Source organism: Convolutriloba macropyga, chromosome 4, assembly GCF_964194025.1.
Source record: "Convolutriloba macropyga chromosome 4, txConMacr16.3, whole genome shotgun sequence".
Lineage (NCBI taxonomy): Eukaryota > Metazoa > Xenacoelomorpha > Acoela > Convolutidae > Convolutriloba > Convolutriloba macropyga.
In genome coordinates, this window is record NC_134471.1 from 70,618,669 (window position 1) to 70,646,182 (window position 27,514).

Below are 27,514 nucleotides of genomic sequence, written 5' to 3' on the forward strand. Positions count from 1 at the left end.
TATTGAATTCAAATATCGGGCATCTATAACCAGTTTTACTGTGTTCCCCTTGGGTAGGATTGTGATTGGATTAATAAATTCTGATCCCATTTCTTTATCATTACCCATTTCCCGGATTATACCTGTTTTACATAGTTGTTCCAAAAGGTTTTCTAGTTTTTCCTGATAATGTAATGGTACTTTGGATGGTCTTTGTTTTGTCAAAGTTGAATTAGGTAAAAGTTTAACATGAAACTTTTGTTTTATCTTTCCAACATCGTATTTGTGTTGAGAGTAAACGTCTTTATTTTTAGTTAAAGTCCTCAGTAAATTGTCTAAGTTTTCGTCATTGATATCAGCTTGACTGAAATCAAATTTTTTGAGAAACGCTTGATCGGTTTTGTCAAATCTGTTAAGTTTTTCTTTGGGAAGTTCAACGGGTCTGATGTTCTCATCAGTTGTTTCTAATTGTGGCTTAAGATCCTTGAGGTCGTCGCTAAAGTCTGTTTCTAATTCGTAGTTGTTGGTAAAATCTTATTGCCTTTTTTGTTTTTCTGTTTTCTTTTGTTTTTCAGGAGTTTTGCTTGCAAAGAAATTTTGAATTTTTGAAATTTTTGGACCTTGTTTTTCACTGAGATGGAATATTTGGTCCCAATTAGTGTCACTATTCATTAGGTGGTTTATGAATGCAACGTTGTCAACTACAGAAAATTCTGGGTCTTGTCTAATTTCAATGTCTTCTAAAGTGTGCCCAATAGGACCCTTTTGGATGACAACCTTGTTGTTTTGAGGATTGTTTAGCATTATTGGTAATTCCTTTTCTTTTCTAAAACACTGAACGTTGTAAGTATAAATTCCTTGAGCTTGCAGTTCACTTCCAATTACGAAGGAGGTTCCCTTTCTGAAGAATTCATTCGGAGGTCTAATTGATATTACTCAAGTTGATTTTGGTGCTAATGGTAGTTGCTGGTCAAGAGTTACAATTTTGTAAGAGCTAATGTATGGATAGCTTTTCGTTTGGTATCTAGATAATGTGACCGCTACTTCAGGGTAAGTTTTCAAATCAATTTTTGGAGTGGTTAGGTCAATAGATTTTACTGTAGATTCAAGGAAATCTATTCCCAACAAATTCGGCTTGCAACCATCTTTTGCTTAAACCCATGTGGTAACTTCCACTTGATACTTTTCTTCAATGTCGAAAGAAGTTTTGAAAGTAATTTGACCTAGAAGTTTTAGTTTCTCACCATTAACCGCTAAAGTATGATTTTTTGAAGCTTTCATCTCAATGTGTTGTAATTTACATAGTTCAAGATAAGTGTGGTAATTAATTATAGAGCTTGATGCTCCTGTGTCCAATAAAAACTGTGTTTCTAAGCCGTTATTTTTATTTTTGTCTCCAACGGATTGGTATAAATTAATATAAATATGTGAGTAACTTGCTTTGTTATCAGTAGTTTTTATGAACGGAGACCTGTCTAGTTTAAATACTCGTCGTTGTGATTCTCATTATTGTAATAGTATTTGGAAGTTTCACTGGTAAAGTGAACTCGAGGGCTTCGACCTTCACTGTTATCTCTTGAATGAGTATTATGGTTTTGTCTAGTAGGTGTCCTATCCCGGTCATGGTCTCTACTCCTATCACGATATCGATTATCTGATCTTGGAGGACCGTTGCTTTGTCTATCCCTACTATTTTGCCTATTATTATCTTTGTAAGAGTTGTTTCGATGGTTATTTTGTCGTTCCTGTGATCGGTTATTGTAAGAAGATGATCGGTAATTGTTTGAAGAGTTTGATGGGTACGGTGATCGATGTCGGTAGTCTGATCTAGAGTTGTTTTGATAATTGGATTGATTTTGGTTATAACTATTTCTCTGTCTGTCCCCAGAATTTCGATTGTCATAATTGTTTGATTTGTAATTTTGTTGACCTGGTGAATGGCTCCTACTACGTTTATAATTATCTGTGAACTTTTCTCGTTGTTGAGGTGGGTTTCGGTTTTCGTTTTTAAAGTCCTTGTACTTAAAGCAGAAAGCTATTGTGTGACCTGAACGTTTGCAAAACTTGCAGAATCTAGTCTGGTTTTGTTTGAATCTGGGATTGTCGTTGTCGTATGTGGCGTTTATTTTATGGTCTTTCATTAGATTTGCAATTTCTGTGAGTTGGTTTTTTAACCCTTCTATTTCTATTTTATTGTCGATACTACTTGAGGCAGTACCCGTGAATTCACTGCTAACAGAAAAACTTAAGTCCTTAGTCGCTACATGATCCTGTAATTGTTGCCAAGTTGTAGCTGGGTTTTCTATTAACCGCTGATGTGCCTTTTGTTTGAGTGCAGGTGGCGTTAATCCTCTTACAAAGTACTCCATACACTTAGCGTTACGCTGGTCGTTGTTAAAATCTGGATCCGGCCATCCTTTTTCAACTGCTTTTGTTATTCGGTGTGTATAGTTTTTTATCAATTCATCTGGTTGCCTTTTAATACTCTCGACTTCAATTCTTTTCCTTTACTTGTCTTTTGCATCAGTAAAACGGGCAATGAACTGATTTCTAACTTCGTTCCATGCTAAACCTGGTGCTAAGGTTTCAATTCATTGGGCTGCGGGCCCACGCAAAACCGAACCAAACAACGCTTTTTGTCTAGAATCGTATGCTGCTTGCAAGCCAGCATCCGCAGGATCTCTTGTTCCTAGTGAGAATTGGATTTTTCTTTGTATTAAACTAAAGAATTCCTGGGCATCTTCAGATGGATCTAAACCTGTAAATTTCTCTAACGCTATGTCGGGGTACGCAACAACGTTCGCTGCCATGTTTTATTTTAGTGTGCGATAAGAATATTTTATACGAGAGTGTTATTAGTTTGGGTAATTAGTGTAGAAAATATTTTTGTTATAATAAAACGCTGATACTAAAGTAGAAAGTTGAACTGTTTGTTTTGTAATATGAATTTTATTTGTTTAGGACCGTTTAATGATTGTATTTTAAATTCAAAGTTTTTGCCGTTATCAGTGTTAAAAATTTCAACCCAAGAGTAAATATCGGTTTGCTCAACGGTAAAATTTAATAACCAAAGATAAGTGCTTTCAGAGTGTTTAAATTCAACAGAGTATTGGTGAAATCTGTTTATTTTTGAAAATCTAATTTGTGTGACAAATTCTGTTTTTATAAGTAATTTAACTCTATCTGGTAAACTCGGATCGTCAGGAGAAACGTTGATGTATTTGGGTTTAATGATTTTTAAGATTTGTAAACCAAACGGGGAAATTTTATTTTGGTGGCTCATCCACACACAAGATGATAACGTTTATGCTAATTCTATCACACTCTTCTGATTTCTTAGAGCACACAAAAGTTCCTTAAAGTTTGGGTTGGTCCACTTGTAAGTTATGTAGATTTCAGTCTCTGATTCGCTAGAAGAGTGATGGTAAATGCATAAAAAGTTTCTGTTCTGATCAGTTAAATAATATGAAACTTTGCCTATTTTGTTATGTACTTTAATACTTATATTTAGATATTGAACGTTTACTTTAATATATGACATATAAATAACATAGAACAATTGTTTTTGTTGTTTTATTAATGTATTTTTGTATGAAATTACACAGAAGACAGTATAAAAACGTTTAGTACGGGATATTTAGTACATCAGTAGTAGTATTTTCCTAGCTATTATTGTGTTTAAATATTGTTTCTAAAGTGCTTGAGTCTGTTAATGACCGTATTTTAAACAACTTTTCTTTGATAAATTTGCGTACAAATTGGGTTAAAAAGGCTAGTTTACGCTCTTTTAATTAATTATTGGCTAAATTTTCTGCGGGAATCTTGATCACACTGTTTTTAGTTTTTAACAACGTTAGTAAATTCTGAAAATTAGGGTTCTCAGATGCATAGGTTATATAAAAATTAGCTGGGGAGTTATGCTCAAACACGTAGAAAATAGCTACAAAGGTAATTCCGTCAGTAATAAATCGTGTTATTTTACCCCTTCTAGTGTTTTCTATTGCTGTTAGATTAAGATGTTCTACAATAACTATTCCAGTTTGGTCCATGCACTGTTTAAAACCTCTATTGGTGAAATTGTACTTGTGAAACCGGTTAAAATGGGGGAATTCTCATCAATTTATGTTATTTTCAGGCTAAAAATCTATGTTGGGGGGATAAAGTTTAGTTTAAAACCCGTTATTCTTTGTTAAATTTGAGCCTTTTTGAGATTTATGTGGTCAAAACTTGGTTAATATTTACTAATTTTGTGTAAAAATGACGTTAATATGGCTATTTTCTTAAGTAATATTGGTTAAAATTGGCTAAGAATGATGTTTTTAAGGCTTAAATGTGATTAGTATCCGTTAAATTATGATAAAAGTGACGTTAATTTTTTTTAAATCTGGTTAATATTTGAGAATTTAGGTCAAAATGATGTTTATTTGGTTAAAATTTGATTAATATTACCCCACCCGGGTCAAGGAATTGATAAAACAGAATAAATATTCAACTAAGGAAGGTTTAAATTTAACCAGAATTGGGTTAGTTAATGTGCAAATGCAACAACGTGTGCTTAAAAGTGTAGAAAATTAGATATAAATTACACTAAACACGTATTGGGGGGATGAATTCTGTTTAAATTTACGTTAAATTGTTTGAAAATGCTATATTTTGGTCAAAAATTTAGTAAAAATTAGACATATGTTACTCTAAATATGATTTGGGGGGATGATTTCTGGTTAAAAGTCGGCTATTTAGTGTGAAAATGCTAAAATTCTGCTGTGAATTTGGTGAAAATTGGCCAAAGTTTAGTTTAATTAGGTGTTGGGGCGGTGAAATTTGGATAATTTTTGGTTATTTGGAGTGTATATGCTACAATTTAATCATAAATTTGGTCCAAATCGGGTCAGAAATAGTCTAAACAAGTTTTGTGGGGATAAATTCTGTATAAATTCCGATTATTTAGAGTGAAAATACTAAAATTTAACCATAAATTTGGTCAAAATAGGGTTAGAAATATACTAAACAGGTTATGGGGGGATAAATTTTGTATAACTTTCAATTATTTAGAGTGAAAATACTAAAACTTAAACGAAAATTTGGTGAAAATTGGGTTAAAATCAAATTAAATATGTTTTGGGGGGATAAAATCTGGTTGAATTTTGGTTATTTAAAGTGTAAATACTAAAATTTAACCATAAATTTGATGAAAATGTGGTAAAAATTAGGCTAAACAGGTTTTTCGGGGATGATTTTTGGTTAAATTTTGACTATAAAATGTAAAAGTACTTCAATTGTTATATAAATAAACTAAAAATTGGACATAGACTACCTCCACCCGGGTCAGAACAATTTTACAAGAGCAAAGAATCAGTTGCCTGTTACTATTTTAATGTAAATTTACTGTATTTCGGTCGTAAATTTGATATAAATTACTCTATTTGTTTGTCTATTAGTGTGCTTTCACTTCTGTGGTAGTGGTTATTTTACTATTTTAATCCGATCGGATAGAAAAACAAAAATTCAGGCGTGATTCTTTCCTCTGGGCGCACCAGTTATCAAATTTGGCTGGGCTGCTACAGATCACACAATACGGGATCTCTTTATGTATGCCAGTCAACCTTGACAAAAGATATAACAAATCGAAGGCAAAGATATGTGCCTAAGACCTGTCTGTGCTATAAGTCTCAATTTAAAACTGTTGGGGGGCTGAAAAGTTCAATTAATTAAATAGATAGTTTAAATGAACAGGCTTACACTGAGTAGTATTTAACCGGGTTGAGCTGTTACTTGATTGTGTTGTTGTTAAGTGAGTGCGTCGTTGAAACTTCTTCAAGTCGGTTTCTCGTAAGAATGTTCTGTTTGAAAATTAGAAAATGTTCTTCTAAGTTAGAAATCTTTTATATAAGTTCTTCTCTGTTTGAATTTCGAAATTTATTTTGTAGGAAAAATAAAGCAGTTGTCTGCTGCTCGTCGTTGGCTCTGTTATTTGTCTCTCTAATTTTATTCCATCCCACTTCGCTGAGAGAAACAATAAATTCCTCTCAGCTCCGTTTGGGCCGATAGGGAGCGAATCACAAACTCACGTTCATAAAGGCAAGAGAATTAACTCTTTTTTATCTCACGGAAAAATTATTGAAACTCCAAGAAATAATAAAAATCTAAAAAGCTGAGAGCCTCAATTATTGATTTCGTAGGCGCCTGTTTTCTGCTTTTCCCCTCTTCTAAAACCGCAACAATTATGGTTTTCTTGGGGGCTTCTTATGAGACTCTATTGTCTTTTCCCCTGAAGCAATCTGCTTCATCTTTATTGAACTTGGGGGGAAAGATCTGCATTGCAACTGTCAAAAGCAGAAGTAATTTAAATCAAAAGAAACTGTGGTTTTACAGGCCGCCTACGTTCAACAACGTACATTTTCTGTCCTGGATATAAGCGAGGAGATCCAGGCCTAAAGTTGTGTTATTTAAATAAGTCGAACCGAGTTGTTTAAATACTTGTGTGCTGGTAGTCTTAATAAGCGTTAGTTTGTTTAGCGCGCGGCGAAACAATGGTTAATTAGCGCCTAAATACGTTCGCTCTAATGCGGGATTAATTATCCGTTCATTTGTAACGGCTCTCGTAATACTAAAATAGAAAGAATATATAAAGAATATCAAAAAATATAAAGAGTGAACCACAGCTAACGGCAAGGATTGATAAATCGTTATGTTGTTGAGAACAACAACTAACCATTTTGAAGGAGCACCTTGGAGATGTTGTCAGACATGAAACCACTTCCAAACACTTGATCAAATCAACGTTAAACAGCATGGATCTCATAACTACTATAAAAACGACAACTGTGAACCGAGAATTATCGTCAACACCTAGAGCAAAGCGCAATTCTCCGCGACCTACAATGGATCTAATAATCAGTACTATAACAACTGAGGACACTAATCACTACAACTGATAGTCAGTATTTAGCAACTGCTTGGGCAAAAATAGCGAATTCAACGAAAAAGCTTATGAATGGGCAAGAGTAGAACCGGCAACCTTGAATCAAAAATAACCCCATCGCATCCAGAGATCAGAGATCTGTATAGCCAAAGCAATACTGCTCAAAACATCAAACAGACAACCCTCTGTACAATAATAGAGACGAATTCTATGAAGAGACAATAACATTCTGCCAGGCAACAAACCATAGGCCGTTTTTATGTCAACCAATTTGTTAGAAGACCAGAGAATAAGTTTCAATATCACAGGACGCACAATCGGGGATACAAGCAAACCTGTATAAAGATTCTTTTTTAAGATCAGGGAACTACATTCACCACAATGCTGTTCTCAACCAAATAACTAGACGAGATACAAAGAAATTTAAATGCCAACTCAGTGCAAGATTGTACCGCACCACCAAACTCAGGACTTCAACCAGACCACATCTACGTTTGAACATACAGAAACATTTTTCTCTGCTGTGAGCAAGGAGCACTTGCAATCAAATATGATGTTTAAGCCATATTCATGCAAATATGCTTATTATATATGCAAATATCCTTTCCCTCGGTTTAAGTGGACTCATGACAAATTGACACAGGAGTTTATGATTAACAGTGCACACCCTTAGACCAAGGATTCAGACAGCAAATTTTACTTTTCTGAGGAGCAAAGTATTTCTGGCAACAGAAGTGCCAGTAAGAATTCAAATCAGCGAAAGCTGCTCGAAATAGTTTTTAGCAGATGCAAAAGTTTAAGGAAACTCTCAGGGGGCGATAAAAAAACTGAGCAGGAGAAGAAAGCATGGTTGAAGCAATCTTTGAACGCAAACCTGAGTACTTATGCCAGTTCCAAAACTTTTTTCGATGTTTCATTTGCGATACTAAGTTTCAATTGAATTTTAAACTTACAAAAAAATTTGCCAGCAAAAAGCGCAAAACGAAGATTATTGCATATCACCGTGTTGATTATTGCGAAGTTGCAACGAAGATTATTGCAAATCGCGTCATCATGTCACTGTTGCCGATTATCAACTACCACAATCTTTTAAGGATAATTCCTCCAACCGTTATCTAATAACTTGTTTCTTCACGTTTTTCCAACAGCTCATCCTGAGGTCTTTTCAAACTTTTTACTTTATTGAATTTTGGAAAAAATTTCAAGAGGCAGACATATACACTAAGCAGCATAAACTGAATGCTTTAAGTGAAAAAATGTTAATAAGTTTACTACACACAATGTTGAAAGTCTGACAGATTTTTTGTCTATGAACACTAATGTTCGCTTTTTACGTTTTATTTTGGTAATTTCATTCTGAATTTCCTGGAACAACTGATACTCTATTTAATGAATAATGTTATTTGCATGTTAAAATTAAATTTGAAAAAAAAATGACTTTGAGTTTGAAACAAAAATATGAAATCAATGTTTTCTCAACCATGTTTTAAAAGAGACGTTACTATTTCAGAAAAGTATTTTGTTAGATCATATGGGTTGCAAAATTAGATAAATTTTTTTTTCGTGCACACAAATATAATAGTATTCCGCCTTCAAAAAATGAATTTATAAAAGCGAAAATGTCCACAAAGTTTTGAATTTTGGGTTTAGGTTGGCTGAATTCTCAAAATCTGTGTCCGTTCTTTTTATAACTGTAACAGACGGCTGCACAAGAAATGGTAAAACTGCAAAGTCTTTCCCACAGGACCAGCAATGTAAATGTTGATCTGTTTGTTGCATATGAGCAATCAGTATTTACGCTCATTTTTGTCATTGGATTATTAAAGCTCATTCCAAAGGGTGTTGAAATTCAGGTAATTACAATCATAAAATAATTTAATGCAATTTTAGATAAAAAATTCGGCTACAAATGCTTCATAAAAATAGTCTTCAAAAAACATATGTTAGGTGAAAACACTTGTTCACTAGGTAAATTATTTTTCAAATATCTGTTGATAGTGTAAGTATTACCTAAATTTTAGTCAGAATTTTTTCAAAGTTACCATGAAAAAGCGATGTTTGCTCTGCCAAAAACAAAATTTCTTTAATGTTGCCCAATGATCCAATAAAGAACTCCTTGGTATAGAAGAAATTGTCAATTCAAAATGGATGAATTTATGAGGCTTTGCGTGTTGAAGTCTAAACAAAAGATAGAATAAAAAGTTCTAGTACTCACTGAAAAAATACCGTGTCTACCCTTGCCGAAAAATTCCCAAACTTCGAGTGTTAAAGTAAACACGTTGATTATTACCTGTAGACATGAGGGCTCCAACTTTTGGCAAACCGTTTTAATATTAAAAAAATTTAATAAAAGTTGATATTTTTCATGGCAAAAATGTTTTGTTAAAAGCAAAATACTTTGAAACATTTTTCTCTGCTGTGAGCAAGGAGCACTTGCAATCAAATATGATGTTTAAGCCATATTCATGCAAATATGCTTATTATATATGCAAATATCCTTTCCCTCGGTTTAAGTGGACTCATGACAAATTGACACAGGAGTTTATGATTAACAGTGCAAACCCTTAGACCAAGGATTCAGACAGCAAATTTTACTTTTCTGAGGAGCAAAGTATTTCTGGCAACAGAAGTGCCAGTAAGAATTCAAATCAGCGAAAGCTGCTCGAAATAGTTTTTAGCAGATGCAAAAGTTTAAGGAAACTCTCAGGGGGCGATAAAAAAACTGAGCAGGAGAAGAAAGCATGGTTGAAGCAATCTTTGAACGCAAACCTGAGTACTTATGCCAGTTCCAAAACTTTTTTCGATGTTTCATTTGCGATACTAAGTTTCAATTGAATTTTAAACTTACAAAAAAATTTGCCAGCAAAAAGCGCAAAACGAAGATTATTGCATATCACCGTGTTGATTATTGCGAAGTTGCAACGAAGATTATTGCAAATCGCGTCATCATTTCACTGTTGCCGATTATCAACTACCACAATCTTTTAAGGATAATTCCTCCAACCGTTATCTAATAACTTGTTTCTTCACGTTTTTCCAACAGCTCATCCTGAGGTCTTTTCAAACTTTTTACTTTATTGAATTTTGGAAAAAATTTCAAGAGGCAGACATATACACTAAGCAGCATAAACTGAATGCTTTAAGTGAAAAAATGTTAATAAGTTTACTACACACAATGTTGAAAGTCTGACAGATTTTTTGTCTATGAACACTAATGTTCGCTTTTTACGTTTTATTTTGGTAATTTCATTCTGAATTTCCTGGAACAACTGATACTCTATTTAATGAATAATGTTATTTGCATGTTAAAATTAAATTTGAAAAAAAAATGACTTTGAGTTTGAAACAAAAATATGAAATCAATGTTTTCTCAACCATGTTTTAAAAGAGACGTTACTATTTCAGAAAAGTATTTTGTTAGATCATATGGGTTGCAAAATTAGATAAATTTTTTTTTCGTGCACACAAATATAATAGTATTCCGCCTTCAAAAAATGAATTTATAAAAGCGAAAATGTCCACAAAGTTTTGAATTTTGGGTTTAGGTTGGCTGAATTCTCAAAATCTGTGTCCGTTCTTTTTATAACTGTAACAGACGGCTGCACAAGAAATGGTAAAACTGCAAAGTCTTTCCCACAGGACCAGCAATGTAAATGTTGATCTGTTTGTTGCATATGAGCAATCAGTATTTACGCTCATTTTTGTCATTGGATTATTAAAGCTCATTCCAAAGGGTGTTGAAATTCAGGTAATTACAATCATAAAATAATTTAATGCAATTTTAGATAAAAAATTCGGCTACAAATGCTTCATAAAAATAGTCTTCAAAAAACATATGTTAGGTGAAAACACTTGTTCACTAGGTAAATTATTTTTCAAATATCTGTTGATAGTGTAAGTATTACCTAAATTTTAGTCAGAATTTTTTCAAAGTTACCATGAAAAAGCGATGTTTGCTCTGCCAAAAACAAAATTTCTTTAATGTTGCCCAATGATCCAATAAAGAACTCCTTGGTATAGAAGAAATTGTCAATTCAAAATGGATGAATTTATGAGGCTTTGCGTGTTGAAGTCTAAACAAAAGATAGAATAAAAAGTTCTAGTACTCACTGAAAAAATACCGTGTCTACCCTTGCCGAAAAATTCCCAAACTTCGAGTGTTAAAGTAAACACGTTGATTATTACCTGTAGACATGAGGGCTCCAACTTTTGGCAAACCGTTTTAATATTAAAAAAATTTAATAAAAGTTGATATTTTTCATGGCAAAAATGTTTTGTTAAAAGCAAAATACTTTGAAACATTTTTCTCTGCTGTGAGCAAGGAGCACTTGCAATCAAATATGATGTTTAAGCCATATTCATGCAAATATGCTTATTATATATGCAAATATCCTTTCCCTCGGTTTAAGTGGACTCATGACAAATTGACACAGGAGTTTATGATTAACAGTGCACACCCTTAGACCAAGGATTCAGACAGCAAATTTTACTTTTCTGAGGAGCAAAGTATTTCTGGCAACAGAAGTGCCAGTAAGAATTCAAATCAGCGAAAGCTGCTCGAAATAGTTTTTAGCAGATGCAAAAGTTTAAGGAAACTCTCAGGGGGCGATAAAAAAACTGAGCAGGAGAAGAAAGCATGGTTGAAGCAATCTTTGAACGCAAACCTGAGTACTTATGCCAGTTCCAAAACTTTTTTCGATGTTTCATTTGCGATACTAAGTGTCAATTGAATTTTAAACTTACAAAAAAATTTGCCAGCAAAAAGCGCAAAACGAAGATTATTGCATATCACCGTGTTGATTATTGCGAAGTTGCAACGAAGATTATTGCAAATCGCGTCATCATGTCACTGTTGCCGATTATCAACTACCACAATCTTTTAAGGATAATTCCTCCAACCGTTATCTAATAACTTGTTTCTTCACGTTTTTCCAACAGCTCATCCTGAGGTCTTTTCAAACTTTTTACTTTATTGAATTTTGGAAAAAATTTCAAGAGGCAGACATATACACTAAGCAGCATAAACTGAATGCTTTAAGTGAAAAAATGTTAATAAGTTTACTACACACAATGTTGAAAGTCTGACAGATTTTTTGTCTATGAACACTAATGTTCGCTTTTTACGTTTTATTTTGGTAATTTCATTCTGAATTTCCTGGAACAACTGATACTCTATTTAATGAATAATGTTATTTGCATGTTAAAATTAAATTTGAAAAAAAAATGACTTTGAGTTTGAAACAAAAATATGAAATCAATGTTTTCTCAACCATGTTTTAAAAGAGACGTTACTATTTCAGAAAAGTATTTTGTTAGATCATATGGGTTGCAAAATTAGATAAATTTTTTTTTCGTGCACACAAATATAATAGTATTCCGCCTTCAAAAAATGAATTTATAAAAGCGAAAATGTCCACAAAGTTTTGAATTTTGGGTTTAGGTTGGCTGAATTCTCAAAATCTGTGTCCGTTCTTTTTATAACTGTAACCGACGGCTGCACAAGAAATGGTAAAACTGCAAAGTCTTTCCCACAGGACCAGCAATGTAAATGTTGATCTGTTTGTTGCATATGAGCAATCAGTATTTACGCTCATTTTTGTCATTGGATTATTAAAGCTCATTCCAAAGGGTGTTGAAATTCAGGTAATTACAATCATAAAATAATTTAATGCAATTTTAGATAAAAAATTCGGCTACAAATGCTTCATAAAAATAGTCTTCAAAAAACATATGTTAGGTGAAAACACTTGTTCACTAGGTAAATTATTTTTCAAATATCTGTTGATAGTGTAAGTATTACCTAAATTTTAGTCAGAATTTTTTCAAAGTTACCATGAAAAAGCGATGTTTGCTCTGCCAAAAACAAAATTTCTTTAATGTTGCCCAATGATCCAATAAAGAACTCCTTGGTATAGAAGAAATTGTCAATTCAAAATGGATGAATTTATGAGGCTTTGCGTGTTGAAGTCTAAACAAAAGATAGAATAAAAAGTTCTAGTACTCACTGAAAAAATACCGTGTCTACCCTTGCCGAAAAATTCCCAAACTTCGAGTGTTAAAGTAAACACGTTGATTATTACCTGTAGACATGAGGGCTCCAACTTTTGGCAAACCGTTTTAATATTAAAAAAATTTAATAAAAGTTGATATTTTTCATGGCAAAAATGTTTTGTTAAAAGCAAAATACTTTGAAACATTTTTCTTTGCTGTGAGCAAGGAGCACTTGCAATCAAATATGATGTTTAAGCCATATTCATGCAAATATGCTTATTATATATGCAAATATCCTTTCCCTCGGTTTAAGTGGACTCATGACAAATTGACACAGGAGTTTATGATTAACAGTGCACACCCTTAGACCAAGGATTCAGACAGCAAATTTTACTTTTCTGAGGAGCAAAGTATTTCTGGCAACAGAAGTGCCAGTAAGAATTCAAATCAGCGAAAGCTGCTCGAAATAGTTTTTAGCAGATGCAAAAGTTTAAGGAAACTCTCAGGGGGCGATAAAAAAACTGAGCAGGAGAAGAAAGCATGGTTGAAGCAATCTTTGAACGCAAACCTGAGTACTTATGCCAGTTCCAAAACTTTTTTCGATGTTTCATTTGCGATACTAAGTTTCAATTGAATTTTAAACTTACAAAAAAATTTGCCAGCAAAAAGCGCAAAACGAAGATTATTGCATATCACCGTGTTGATTATTGCGAAGTTGCAACGAAGATTATTGCAAATCGCGTCATCATGTCACTGTTGCCGATTATCAACTACCACAATCTTTTAAGGATAATTCCTCCAACCGTTATCTAATAACTTGTTTCTTCACGTTTTTCCAACAGCTCATCCTGAGGTCTTTTCAAACTTTTTACTTTATTGAATTTTGGAAAAAATTTCAAGAGGCAGACATATACACTAAGCAGCATAAACTGAATGCTTTAAGTGAAAAAATGTTAATAAGTTTACTACACACAATGTTGAAAGTCTGACAGATTTTTTGTCTATGAACACTAATGTTCGCTTTTTACGTTTTATTTTGGTAATTTCATTCTGAATTTCCTGGAACAACTAATACTCTATTTAATGAATAATGTTATTTGCATGTTAAAATTAAATTTGAAAAAAAAAATGACTTTGAGTTTGAAACAAAAATATGAAATCAATGTTTTCTCAACCATGTTTTAAAAGAGACGTTACTATTTCAGAAAAGTATTTTGTTAGATCATATGGGTTGCAAAATTAGATAAATTTTTTTTTCGTGCACACAAATATAATAGTATTCCGCCTTCAAAAAATGAATTTATAAAAGCGAAAATGTCCACAAAGTTTTGAATTTTGGGTTTAGGTTGGCTGAATTCTCAAAATCTGTGTCCGTTCTTTTTATAACTGTAACAGACGGCTGCACAAGAAATGGTAAAACTGCAAAGTCTTTCCCACAGGACCAGCAATGTAAATGTTGATCTGTTTGTTGCATATGAGCAATCAGTATTTACGCTCATTTTTGTCATTGGATTATTAAAGCTCATTCCAAAGGGTGTTGAAATTCAGGTAATTACAATCATAAAATAATTTAATGCAATTTTAGATAAAAAATTCGGCTACAAATGCTTCATAAAAATAGTCTTCAAAAAACATATGTTAGGTGAAAACACTTGTTCACTAGGTAAATTATTGTTCAAATATCTGTTGATAGTGTAAGTATTACCTAAATTTTAGTCAGAATTTTTTCAAAGTTACCATGAAAAAGCGATGTTTGCTCTGCCAAAAACAAAATTTCTTTAATGTTGCCCAATGATCCAATAAAGAACTCCTTGGTATAGAAGAAATTGTCAATTCAAAATGGATGAATTTATGAGGCTTTGCGTGTTGAAGTCTAAACAAAAGATAGAATAAAAAGTTCTAGTACTCACTGAAAAAATACCGTGTCTACCCTTGCCGAAAAATTCCCAAACTTCGAGTGTTAAAGTAAACACGTTGATTATTACCTGTAGACATGAGGGCTCCAACTTTTGGCAAACCGTTTTAATATTAAAGAAATTTAATAAAAGTTGATATTTTTCATGGCAAAAATGTTTTGTTAAAAGCAAAATACTTTGAAGCAAAGGGTTCTGTTTGATTCCAATTATGCCTGATTCATTGCAATTGCCACCATCGTTCTTCCGAATGATTTTTCAGAAGAAAAACTTCTTCCTGGATCCAGCTCTTGCCACGAAAGGGGCCGGCAAAACTTCTGTGTATTCAAATACTGTAGGGGTTTTGATTAGCGTTTTCTCAATTGCAGTTAGAACTTGACCTGCAATTTTTTTTCTTAAATTAGGATTTGCTTCAACGAATATCACTTTTTTGTCTGATCGCTTCTAATATTACAGCTAAACGATTGGGCGTTCTCTTCAGAAAAACACGAAGCGTTTGTCACATGTAAGTATATCAGAGGCTGTTTTCTTGATAAAAAACTCTGTTGTGAATCAGCAAGAGAAGTTTTTTGCGCAGCAACATCTGTTGCTCTGACGTCTGTGAAATCAATTTCCAATGGCTCGTCTTCGTATTGTCTTCTTTTTGTAACTCATGAAAAATTAAACACTTATTTTTTAATTCTTTTCTAGATAAGAACTCTGTGCCAATGAACGATTCTTATGCATAGTCAGAGTATGTGCTTAAACTCATTTTCCCGTTTGTTGAGTTTTTGAACTCAGGAAAAAAGTGAATGCAGGGCGTTTTTGCTGAAATACGGCAAGTCCATTTCAGTTGCCACCTTCTTGCTTTTTAGTGGGTCCTTTGTGTCGCGGACAAAATGACAATAAAAAAGTTTTTTTGTACCCAAAAACAAATTTTTTACCTGTCTGCAAGGTCAAATGGATAATGCGCAAGGTAGGTTTCTGCCTTATCATTAGACTTTTAAGATTATTTTTCCCAAGTAACCATCACTTTATAGCCAATTGGAGTTCCATTTCAATCCTGCATACCTCTGAAACCTAGAATACTTGAAAAGAATTCTCAAAAATGAAAAAGAATGGACCCGTTTCCAAAACTTACGAAATACAGAGAGCCCTTATCAATAGGTAAACCTAAGAAAATCTGGAGCATGTAGTCAATTCCTTAAAAGCGGCAATTGGAATTTACAGTTTCAGTTATCATTATTACAGAATTACCAGTGTATTGGTTTTGTTTTTGAAAACATTAAAAAAAAACAGTCTTTCATACAATTTCTTTGTCTGGAAGCGTGATTGTTATGTTGTTTTCAAGAACAAAACCAATATACCGGGAATTTTGTGCTATTGATAACTGAAATTCAAAGACTGGTTGCAGTTTTTAAATTTTTGGACTATATGCTCCAGATTTTCTAATTTCACTAATTTCTCTTTTTTCAGTATTTTCAATTCTTTTTGATTCACTAAAATTTCTGTTTGTCAAAATATGTAATAAGAATATGGTATCAATGGCAAATCTTGTTAGGTTCTCCTCGTTGATTTTCGAAATGAGCAAGGATTCAGATTGTTTTTTTAAATCCGTCCTTTTTATAATTATTTGCACTTTTTCATCCCGAAAGCCAAAAATTTTAATCAAAAGTCGACTTTTAAATATTGAAAAATACCGTTCAAAAACTTTATGAGGCCTAATGATTAATGTTTTTTTAGTTATTTTTGATTCAACAAAAAGTTTTTTGAACATTTTTTTACGAAATCCTGACCTTTGACTTTTGCCAGCATGGTATTTTTTGTGAAGTCTTATTACTCAATTTAGTTCATCTGAGATCTTTTTTTTCTAAGCGGCTAGGATACTTTTGGTCTAATCTAAGAGTTCTGTACACTAAAAATTTTTTGGAATGTAACGGGTTGGTGACCTATTAAGAACAGTTTGCAGCCTTAATTTTAATTGCAGACCTGAAAAAATCAAATCAAGCTCTTAGTTTTTAGCATATACCATTTACGTCCAGTTGCAAAACAATGAGCAGGCATTACCTTATTGTCTGAAAAGCCAGTGGTTTTTAGTTTCATCATTGTTCTTGAGTAAAACCGATTTTGAATTTCCGATTTCTGCCGGTACCCCTCGGTAGTTTGCATTTTATTGCCGTTAGCTTCATTTGTGACTTCTAAAATGTCCAATTAACTTCCTAATATTTTTCAAGTTGATCTAATTAGTATTTTGGAGTTAAACTTTTATGTTTTATGAATCTCAAATAACCGTGGTTTGCAAAGATATTAGATGGTATTTTTAGCAATGCTTTTTATCTTATTTCTGTACTTAATCTATAAATTTAGCAAAAAAGAGAGATCGAAAATAATTTCAGGGGAACTATTATTTAATTTTCTTGGCTCTTTTGTTGTTTAAATTTTGGCTTTTTGGCTTGGTTACAACAAGTTTTCATAATTTGGTTGCAGAATTTTCAGTTTTTGAGGTACTTCATTGCTGTCTTGTCACAATATCACAAAAAGTGCACGTCTATGACAAACGATATATCTCATTAATGGCATATGTTGTTTTCAGTAACTAAAGGTCGATTTTAACGGCTTTGTTACAATTTTGTCGCAAAATTTATTCAAATTCTTGGTTTCCGCCTGTGTTTTGTAGTCATTTGAACTTCTTGATTGATATACGTCTTAAATAATTGCACGAGGGGAAGCATAGAGGAAGATAATTGCTGATTTCAGTTGATAGCTAATTGTCCGCATGACTTTGAAATAAATGTTTTCAAAAAAATATAAACGTATTTTTTTTTGTTTCGCCCCTTTTGTTTTTCTCTTTTATTTGATAATCATTCTCAATAAAAACTAGTTCCATACGTTTTGCTGTTAAATTGGAAGGTATTTTGTTTGGTTTAATCTGATGCCATTTTGATTAGTCATTAACCGTTTAAATAACTTTTTGTTTTTGTTTTATTTTGTTTTTGTTTTGCAGGTATCACTGGCTCTGTTTTTAGGCGATATTTAAATTGTTTAGTGGTTTGAGGTTAGAGGAATTTTTAAAAGGGATACACAAACTGTTTTTGAAAATTTTATGAATTTTCGAAAGTTTTCATCTCTTCCTCGTTAGGTAATGTTCTTCATTGCTACAAAAACGTGGTTGATTGGGCTAGTAATATTATGTGCAAACGCACATGACCCAGCCTCCTTGTTTTATTTTAATATTCAAAAATTATGTTTGTTTAACAATTAGAATCTATTCTTTTATGAAAATAAACAGCGATTTTTCAACAATTTTACGTATATGTTGGCATGCACGGCTAACTTCTACTTTGGCTACTGCTTTTTTATCCGGCTTGCGTAGTTAAAAGTGAGGAAGTTATTGATAGATAACCTCAGCACATCTGCTCATTCTTGTGTTGCCATTCGGAAGGTTTTTTTATTTGAAAAGAATACCTGGCTGATCTAAAATTTTTGTTTTTCAATTTTTTTGAAAAGGAAATGTTGATAAAACGCCAAATAAGTTCATGGTTACACCGTCTAGATTGGAAGGGTTTCAAAGTTGACCCCCGATAAGTTTCTATCATCCCCTCTATTTTTCACCTCGCAAATTAGCAGACCGAATTTAATGCATGTTTTTCATAAACATACAGTTAATTTATTCACATTTTCGGTTGTTATAGATTCAGATCAAGTCCCATGGGCCTCTAATTAATGAGATCAATGCGAGCTGTGATTAGTCCCATTCACTTTACAATTTTCCAACCATTCTATTCATTAAGTGGATTTCCGTCTTGTAATGGGGGTTAATTGTTTGGCGTGGTAAGTTCAGCAACTCTAGAAGCAACAAAAGGCATAGGCAAAGTATTTTGGTTGATGATTATAACCGAATTATAAAAAGAAAATTGCGCAACCCAATTTTTTAATGGAAAGACTAAAGCTTAACCAAAAAAAGACTGTTGCTCGACTTGAATATGACGGAGGACAGTGTAATCTTCCCCCTTTATACCAATCCCAAGATTAAAATCTTTTGGGTCGTTTCATAAAATCAAATTTAAGCTTTGAATATTGTACAATAAAGTTTTATTAATCATGAAATGTAGCTTTATTATTTTGATTAGTTTGTCAAAGTTCAGTTATTTAGTACATTACAATGACAGGGATTAGCTAGTCTTAGATTTTGGCGCAGAACCTCTAATACAAAATCTTCGAACAGCCAAAAGCACAGCCAGAAACAAAGCAATCACGAAAGCGTAAAAACCGAATGTGAGTAATTTCCATACCACGTGAAATCTTGGACAATTTACTTCGTATTCTAGTTCGTATTTGACTGTAGTCTTCTTCCGTGCCGCAATTTTAGTGATAAAAGCGTCAATCAATTCCGGATCTTCGTGTTTCTCGAATTCATCCGACAATTTTTGTAAGTTTTGAACGTAAAAATCGTAGTTTTGAAACACTTGGGCAATGGCCTTGTTCACGTCGTCAAACTTGAACGCTTTAAGTTGGATAGCCAAGTTGAGGTTTTCCAGAAGGATGGCGTTTGCAAACTGGTCCGCAAATTGGGGAATCGCGACAACCGGAACCTTTCGCTTGATGAAGTCGATCATAGAACCCAAACCAACATGACTTACAAAAATTTTCACCTTGGGGTGACCTAAAAGTGTATATTGCGGTAGATAATCACTTAGCAAAATTTGATCACTTTTTTGAGAATATATTCCCGCCTCCTTAGCTGTGCGCTCTAACCCTAAGCCCAAGGACCAAATTACCCTGTAATTGTTCTGGTTTCGGACGTTTTCGTAGAAGTTTTTCACACTTTCGGGGTCCAGAACTGCAAGCGTTCCTAATGAGATGTAGATTATGTCCGTTTCGTCTTTGTCAATCCACGTTTCCATACTTTCATCCAGTTTTTCGAAATGAGACTCGTTCCGGATGCCTCCAATGAAGAGATACTCCCCATTTTGACTTGAATGGGGTTCTGCATGTAATGGCAGAGATCCGGGTATTAAAGACGGGTACCTGTCCGAAAACTCGGTCAAAAAGAAATTACCTTGAAAGTCTACAAAGTCTGGCAAGTTATCCAAAGCCCGTCGATTGTATTTCCAGGCCCAGCAGTCACTGAAGAAAAGTTTGAGCACAAAAATGTCAATCATTTGTTGCGGGAATTTGTCTTGGACGTTCTCAACCCCCGCCATCGTTCCCGGGGTTTGGAGTACGAGTGGAATGTCGAATTTTTCAGCAGCTATCACCGATCCTGCCAGAAAATGATCAGTTATGACAAGGTCGTATTTTCCAGGGTTCGCTTCGAAAATAGCAGACAGCTCTGTGTGCATGTAAGTGTGCGTTTCAATTAAATGTGGGCAAAAATTCACCAGAAAATGCCAAGCCCCATCGAAAGAGTACTCGTCGTGTAGCCCGTGTCGTTTAATTACTTCAAAGTTGACCTTTTCGTAGAATGGTTTCATTTTGCGCTCGCAAAGTTTCGCCCACTCAACCAGAGTGCAATTATGTTTTTGGCAAATTGGGCTAAACAGAGGTGACATGGTTCCAAAATGTCCACCCCAGCAGGGTACAGAGAATAAAATATTCAAACTATGGCTTTGTTTCAAAGGTACCAAAACAGCAAAAACTACAAAAAGTACTTTCGACATTTTAAATTTTGCTCAGCGAATTTCAGAGCTGACAAAATAGATTTCTGGGAGATTAGAAAGCTGAACAAATTGATCGTTTTCGTAAATAAAGCGCTGTTTAAGATTGCATTGATATTGATAACATTTAAAGTTTCTGGTCGAGTTTAATCTGAGCAAACTTCACGCGCGTACTTCTATTTCAAACTCAATGTTTGCATATTCTGGTGCAATTTGAAGAACTTCTTAACAGAGTAAACAGCACGTTCAAATTTTCGCTCAACGTTAAATATATTTACAAATGTATAAGTTTGAACAAAAATAGAGCCATGACTAGCGTTGTAATTTTACTGGACAATTTTTTTGACTTTATGCTTATTATAATAATCATAAAGTCAAAAAAATTGTCCAGTAAATTTACAACGCTAGTCATGGCTCTATTTTTATAATGAACGAAAAATCTTACCAGTAGTTTTGAAAGAAGAGCGTGTAAACAATTTTTGAAGATTGTAAAAATCATTTAACTCTTTTGTCGAATTAGGTAAATCAAACTATAACCAAAAGACTAAACTTTATTTAGTAAGTAATTTGGTTGTTCTCGTCCTAGTAATAATGAAAAAATAAAGAATAAATTTTTTGTGTTGTTGAAATAATTGTTACTACCATTTTTGATCAAACAAGGACGCCAGCAATGCTGAGCTCATTTTTTGACTCAAACAAATAAATGTTTAAGTTCTCTATTGCATTTTACATTGAGCGGTTTATTTTTTTTGTTCAGTTCAGTCCAGATTCAATGGACATTCACTCTTTGTTAATTGTTCCGACCCCTCTTGAGGGGGGGAGGAACTATATACTCAAATGGGTTTTTTTTGTTCAGTCAATTTTGGCCGATCGATATATTCATCGTAGAGAGTTGATACTGGTATCATTAGAAAGCTTGTCCAGCGTAAATTATGGAATCAAAATTTTTCTTTTGCGATTATGGTTTTTTACAAGGAGTTATCGAGGGTTAAACTTTTGAAAAAAATAGAGTGATTTCCGTTGATTTTATTCACATGTCCCGGAATTTTTGACTAAAATTTCGCTAATTTTGCTTAAATTTGCTAATTTTTTTAAAGAAAGTGTTGTTGATTTTAATTTCAAAGACAAAAATATTGTCGGCCTTTTTAATTATTTTTTTTGTCGAAAATTCGGGCTAAATATTCCGAAATTCAGACCTTTTCATTAAAAACAGCACGAAATAAGTTTCTTTAGTCCACTTTGACTAAATTTGTAAGAATTACACACCCAAACACCACTAACACAATCATTTTAAACTCAAAAGCAGCTATTTCTACTTCAATTTCCTATGCGAGTGCTCCGTAATTAACACTTTGCCGTTTTTTTCTAACTTTACTCGTTGATTATCGAAAACGCAGCATTTATTTTTGATTTTATAACTAAAAAAATATCTATATTCATAACATTCGGAACGTTCAGTATTCTCAATGGACGGACAATTTTAGCAGAGCTGGTTTTGAACCAAACTTGGACTGTTGCATTCTAAAAATAATTCGGATTGTAATCAGTCGGTCTCTTTTATAAAAAAATTCGATCTTTTTTGTATTTTAAATAAACAAATAACAGAACATTTCAGTCCAAAGCTCACTATTGATAGGTCCAATACGGTTCCTTTTTAGCTCCAAATTATTGTATCTAGTTTTTTACTTGAAAGCTAATGGTATTTTTGACTTTTAAAAATATTTGATATTTAAATAAATAAAGGCTCAATGAAATTTGCCTCCTTTTTTCTCTTAATTTGTAGCTTTGTGTCAGCAATGAAAGACTGCTTCGTCTTTCTACTGAAATCAAACTCAATCTTCATTGCAGATATACACATTAAATTATGGTTTTCTGGATTTTATACTACTAGATTTCTCATTTTTTTATTTTCAGGTGTTTGCCCACATTTCACGTTTTCTACTGGTGTCTCATCATCACGTTATTGACAGTCCATATATCACAATAATGGCGTTCAAAATAATACATTGTTGATAATATAAAAATCCTTAGTATATAGACTCTGCTCTGGTTTTAACGACTTCGACAATACTTTCTCGAAGAATTTAATTGAAACTTTCGATTTTGTCTTAATGTCGTATTTACTTTGTCTTTTTCGTCGTATGAAATTTCCTGTGCAATGACACGGTTTCAATAGCTGTTCATTGACAAATAGATGGGCTGATTTTTTAATATTATTAGAAAGCTGATGGATTTGATGACAATTGTTTTCCGAAAATAAAAAAAACACTTTAAACTAGGCAATTTTGTTCCATTTATTGTCTGTTTGTTACCTAGTCTCGTTGATTACAGGCCCAATTTGACAATTTTGTTGTCAAAACAGGTTGTCAAGGTGATTATTGTCACAAAATCTAATATTTTTAAAGAATTCATTTTGACTTTACTGGCTTCGACACGGGTTTCTCACAAAAAAATTAAATTAAATTTTGATTTTTGTGATAATTTACATTCTTTTTGTAAACGTAAAATAAATAATCTGGATAGTTGCAGGTCTCAAAAGCTTACTTTGGAAGAAAAAACGATTCAATTTACCTATTTCATTTTGTAATTAATGACTTTCACGTCTTTGGAGTTAATTTTTTATCGAAAATAAAAGAATTTTTACTTAATTTTGCACTTTTTTCTTTTTATCTACTTGTTAATTGGTTACACTAATAAAAGGTTAAAAAACACATTATCGTTGTTTGAAGAAGGCGCAATCAAACATATTTTGGGGGCCAAACTATGGCTTTACGTCTTCAAAAGCTTTTTCTGGCAATACTTAACTGATTTTTTGATTGTTGTCTTTTTGTTGTTTTTTTTTGTAACCGCTTAAAAATCGAATGCCAACAGTTTTTAATTTGCATCTTTAGAAACACTGGCAATTGTAAACCTTTGGGATTTTTTAGTTTATTTCTAATGATTTTCATTACTTTGAAATTAATTGTTTTTTTAAAAAAATAAGCCAATTTTTCAAATTTACTGTTTTTGTTCTTTATTGTCGAATTGTTACCAAGCTTTATTATGGACTGATGCCAAAACTATGATGGTGAATTACCAGTTATTTTCATTGGTCTCAGTTTTATATGACGCTATTTTGACTATGTTATTGTATTTTTTTTGAAACGGACATAAATTTTTTGATGTAATTAATGTTTGTTGTTGTTAATTGAATTTGCTGTTCGTCTTGACTCGCTTTCTTAATAATGGCATATTTCATCAAGCTAATGCGTCCTTTGTTAATCCACTCAGTAAATTGCTTGCAAGGCTACCTTTTTGTTCATACACCAATTTTTTTAGAAAAAAACTTAAATTTCTGGAGTTTTCTCTCTGTTCCTAATTTAGTAGACAGTTTTGCCAAAATTGTGGAAGAGCGGACTCGGAACCGTATTAGCGAGTCTCCTTGTTCAAACTTGATAATTAAAAGAAACATCGAGCACTTCACTTGTTATCCTCCAATCAAAAACACAATACTAATCCTTTAACCTAAACGGTTTCGGGAATAATATTAGAATCACAGTATATGTAAACTATCCTGAGAGAGTTTGAGAACAAGTACAGAAACAGTAATTTTACCGCTAAAACAGTGGATTATTTTTACTGCTTGTTGGCTTGTTGAATGTTAGAAAAAAACAGAAATGGTCCTGGAAACCAATCAACAAAGTTTCAGAAGTTTAGGCACTTTAAAAAAAGTAACGATTAATTGTAATGGGTATATTTCTTAGGCTATATGCCCCATCATGAACAAAATATTTTTCTTAATTATTTTGTGAGAACAAAAGCATGAGCACTGTTACCACAAGGAGAGATTTGTATAGACTGATCATAGATCAAATACCCATTACAATTAATACATACTTTTTTAAAAGCCTAAATATCTGAAACTTTGATAAATAGTTTCCACTTGACGAAAAGGAGACAGTTGGAAGGAATCAGAAAAACACTTGGATTAAATTTGAAAGCTATAAACTACCACGCTACCAAAGAGAATACTCCTCAACATTGCAAAATAATTTCAGCAAGATATCAAAAAACACACATTTAGATTACGCCGCAAAACGTACATTTAGCCTTTTTTGGCCGCGTGGAACAAATCGTGGAGAAATTTGACAGTACTTCGTCACATTTGTCTAATATTTATGTCACTAATATTTCCGGCATTTCTGAAATAAATAAACGTACAACTAGAGTTCGCGATTTCGATAATAATGATTGAAGAGAAAGCCAAGAAACTAAATTTGGTTAACTACCATATTAGGACTAGCATAAAACCATCGATTGTCTGTTTTAGTCAGAAATCACTGAAAAGAAGAACTTTTATCTAATTGAAAATCAATTAGGCTTTCTTTGATGTCGTTCATAATAAAAAATTACAATTGATTCATAATAAAAAAAATTACAAGAAGGCCCGCATGAGTCGGTGTGCGGCACGGAAAGTTCTCACTGTCATTTTTGAAAGCATACAACACATCATATCACCCTGTTCGAAAAGAAATCGAAAAAAAGTTAACCTAAGCAACAAATTTTGTGCTTTGACATTCTTCTGCAAAAAATGCGTTTGTTTAGCAAAAACTTGAGTTTTCTGAAGAAAAAAAAATGTTTCAGGGAATTTCTCCGTTTTGAGCATTTCTTTGTGCTTGAATTTTTTTGAAAACCGTATACAAAGGAAATAGCAAAAACGAGTTATGGTCAACTTTTTTGTGTCACTAATTATTTTGATTTTGCTTTATCGGTTCATCCAGTTTTGCTTATTACTACTTAAATTGTGATACCTGACATATTTAACCAACGTCACATTTTGACTCCCGGTTCGATATTTTTATTAATTCAACTTGATGCTACACTTTTCAAAAAAAGTACAATAAAGCACCTTCGAAAATATTTGTAGAAAATTCATTGCTTTGTTTTTAGTGAAATGATCTCATAGCTAATACAATTTTTTCTCATGATTTGGCCGTAATCAAAGTTTTTTTCGTATTTATTGTAAAAAACGTGTTCGTTTTAACAAATATTCATGATTAGAAAAACATGTCACTGGTGTTTAAACATTTTACAAAGATAAGGAATCGACGACACTAGAATAGAAGTCGAAAACGATTTTGCCTGAAGTACTTATAAGTAGTAGATCAAATTGCAACAAACGCGCCTAATTTGGTTAACAAAAAAGTTGAACATTGCCAGTATATTTAAACAAATGTGGCAAAAACGGCAATGATAAAAAAATACACTGAAATTCACAGCAGAATGTTTGTCAATTTCTGACAGAAAGTAGGCAAACTTTATGCTGTTTGCTATCTAAAGGAACAGCATATAAATAATAAATAAAAATTTTATTTTATACAACATTTGCCAATGAGGACACAAAATTACTGCAATGCAGCCACCTTAATCGGATGTCTAACCATGAATTGCGCAATACAAATTTACGTCATAAAAACAAAAAAAGTAAATGTAGCCCCAGTCTCGCGGGGGTGTCGACCCTAGTATTAAGATAGAGAAGAGAACCCTCCACGTGTTAGAGTCGACACTATGTGATAAGATGGTTATAGATTTTACTTGTATTAAGACTAAGCATAACCGCTGCAATGTAATAAAAATAACTCTAAATTATTTTCGCGCAACTTTTCAAGAAGTACATATGTATTAATATAGAAAATTGCTTTCACGTACTAAGACAGGTTCTATCAAGTATGACTTCTGCGCTATTTTTTCTTTGCGTGCTCATAGATGTCAAAAATGTCCAATTCGTAATTCTTATTATTAATTATTGCAAAACCAAACTACCTACACAGTATAATTCATGCATACCAAACTAGAAACTCACACGAATATTTTCAACAAATAAGTATCAAAACAACTGAAAACCAAGGCACATTCAGCCGAGTGGGTTAATAAAAAGAATAAAATGAAAATCCTGCGTAACTAACTGGGTAATTAATACAATTATTGAAAAATACAAACGAGTTTATTACCCATCAGTTAATTGTATACCATAGTGATGAAATTTACATAAAATTACTAATATAAATCAACACACGCACCTCATGAACGTTGCTTAAGTTTATTTTTAAAAGATTATGTAGTTGAAAAGCAGCATAAATTGTGTATAAGGCAAACAAATTGTGCATTATATAGAGTGGTCTGTGTATCAATTTATGATACCAATTCAAACATTGGGTTATCATTGGTCGGCCCAACAAATTTACTTTTACGCTGATTTTCTAGCACATTACAAACTTTACTATAAAGTATCAGAAAACGATATACAAAACCTTCCAGAAAATGAACAATTTGTGCATTTTCAGGACTGATCGTGCTAGAAATAATGCATGCGTAAAACTAATTTCTTTAGGGCCCAACAATTTTTGTCCAATTTTACCGACCGCGCTTCTCGAGAATTATTGATGATTGCAAAACTGAGATTGGGCAAGGTTGTAACAAAACCTGCTGGAAAAGATCCAATGAACAAAAATATTGGCTCCGGAATGCGTTCAATAATGTCACAAAGTGAGGTACTATCCTTCACAGATAATTTTTCTTATCCTTAACTAACGGACAACGTTTGTACAAGGATTCCCATCAGAACAATCAATTTGAAAGGTTTCAATCTGTTGCGTGAAGGAACAACTTTTGGATTGTGTGATTTCGTCAAATATTTTTTTCTGGTAGCTGCTAGTTCTGTTATAATAATGAGTGGACTGTCAAAAAATAGCTCTAGACTCAAGCATTTGCGACTGAGTTTCTGGTAATGTTTGTTTTCAGCAGTAACTTGAATTGATGTCAGATCCAATAAAAGTATATAGTGGTCTCTGGACAATTAGCTAGGCAGAGTAAGATTTTCTTCATTCAAAAAAAATTTTATGGTGGTAACATATAATCTGCCACCGTGAGTGATTTCAATTGCATTAGTAGCTTGAAATATTCTCAGTTCTCGTAAGATCAATTTGCAGCAACTGAAAAGTATTTTTTATACGTCCCATGAATGCTGATTTTGAGTTCCTTGCTAGTGCAATTCGTCTAATTGGTTTTTTACCGGATAAACAAAACACATTGTT

At 32.9% G+C, this 27,514-nt stretch overlaps 2 protein-coding genes across 2 annotated transcripts in view; both read right to left on the reverse strand.

Moving 5' to 3' along the window:
• The window catches only part of LOC142337872 (leucine zipper transcription factor-like protein 1), a 458,027-nt gene that overhangs the window by 319,290 nt on the left and 111,223 nt on the right, over window positions 1-27,514 (reverse strand). The gene's annotated exons all lie outside the window — the stretch shown is intronic.
• LOC142338153 (UDP-glucuronosyltransferase 1A6-like) lies at window positions 18,957-20,126 on the reverse strand. The gene has a single exon (XM_075387790.1). It carries the CDS (start codon window positions 20,124-20,126, stop codon window positions 18,957-18,959), a length of 1,170 nt encoding a protein of 389 aa, XP_075243905.1.

What these genes read in the sequence shown, in the direction of transcription:
- LOC142338153 (XM_075387790.1), bottom strand. Translation starts at nt 20,126, where the DNA reads ATGCACACAGAGCTGTCTGCTATTTTCGAAGCGAACCCTGGAAAATAC.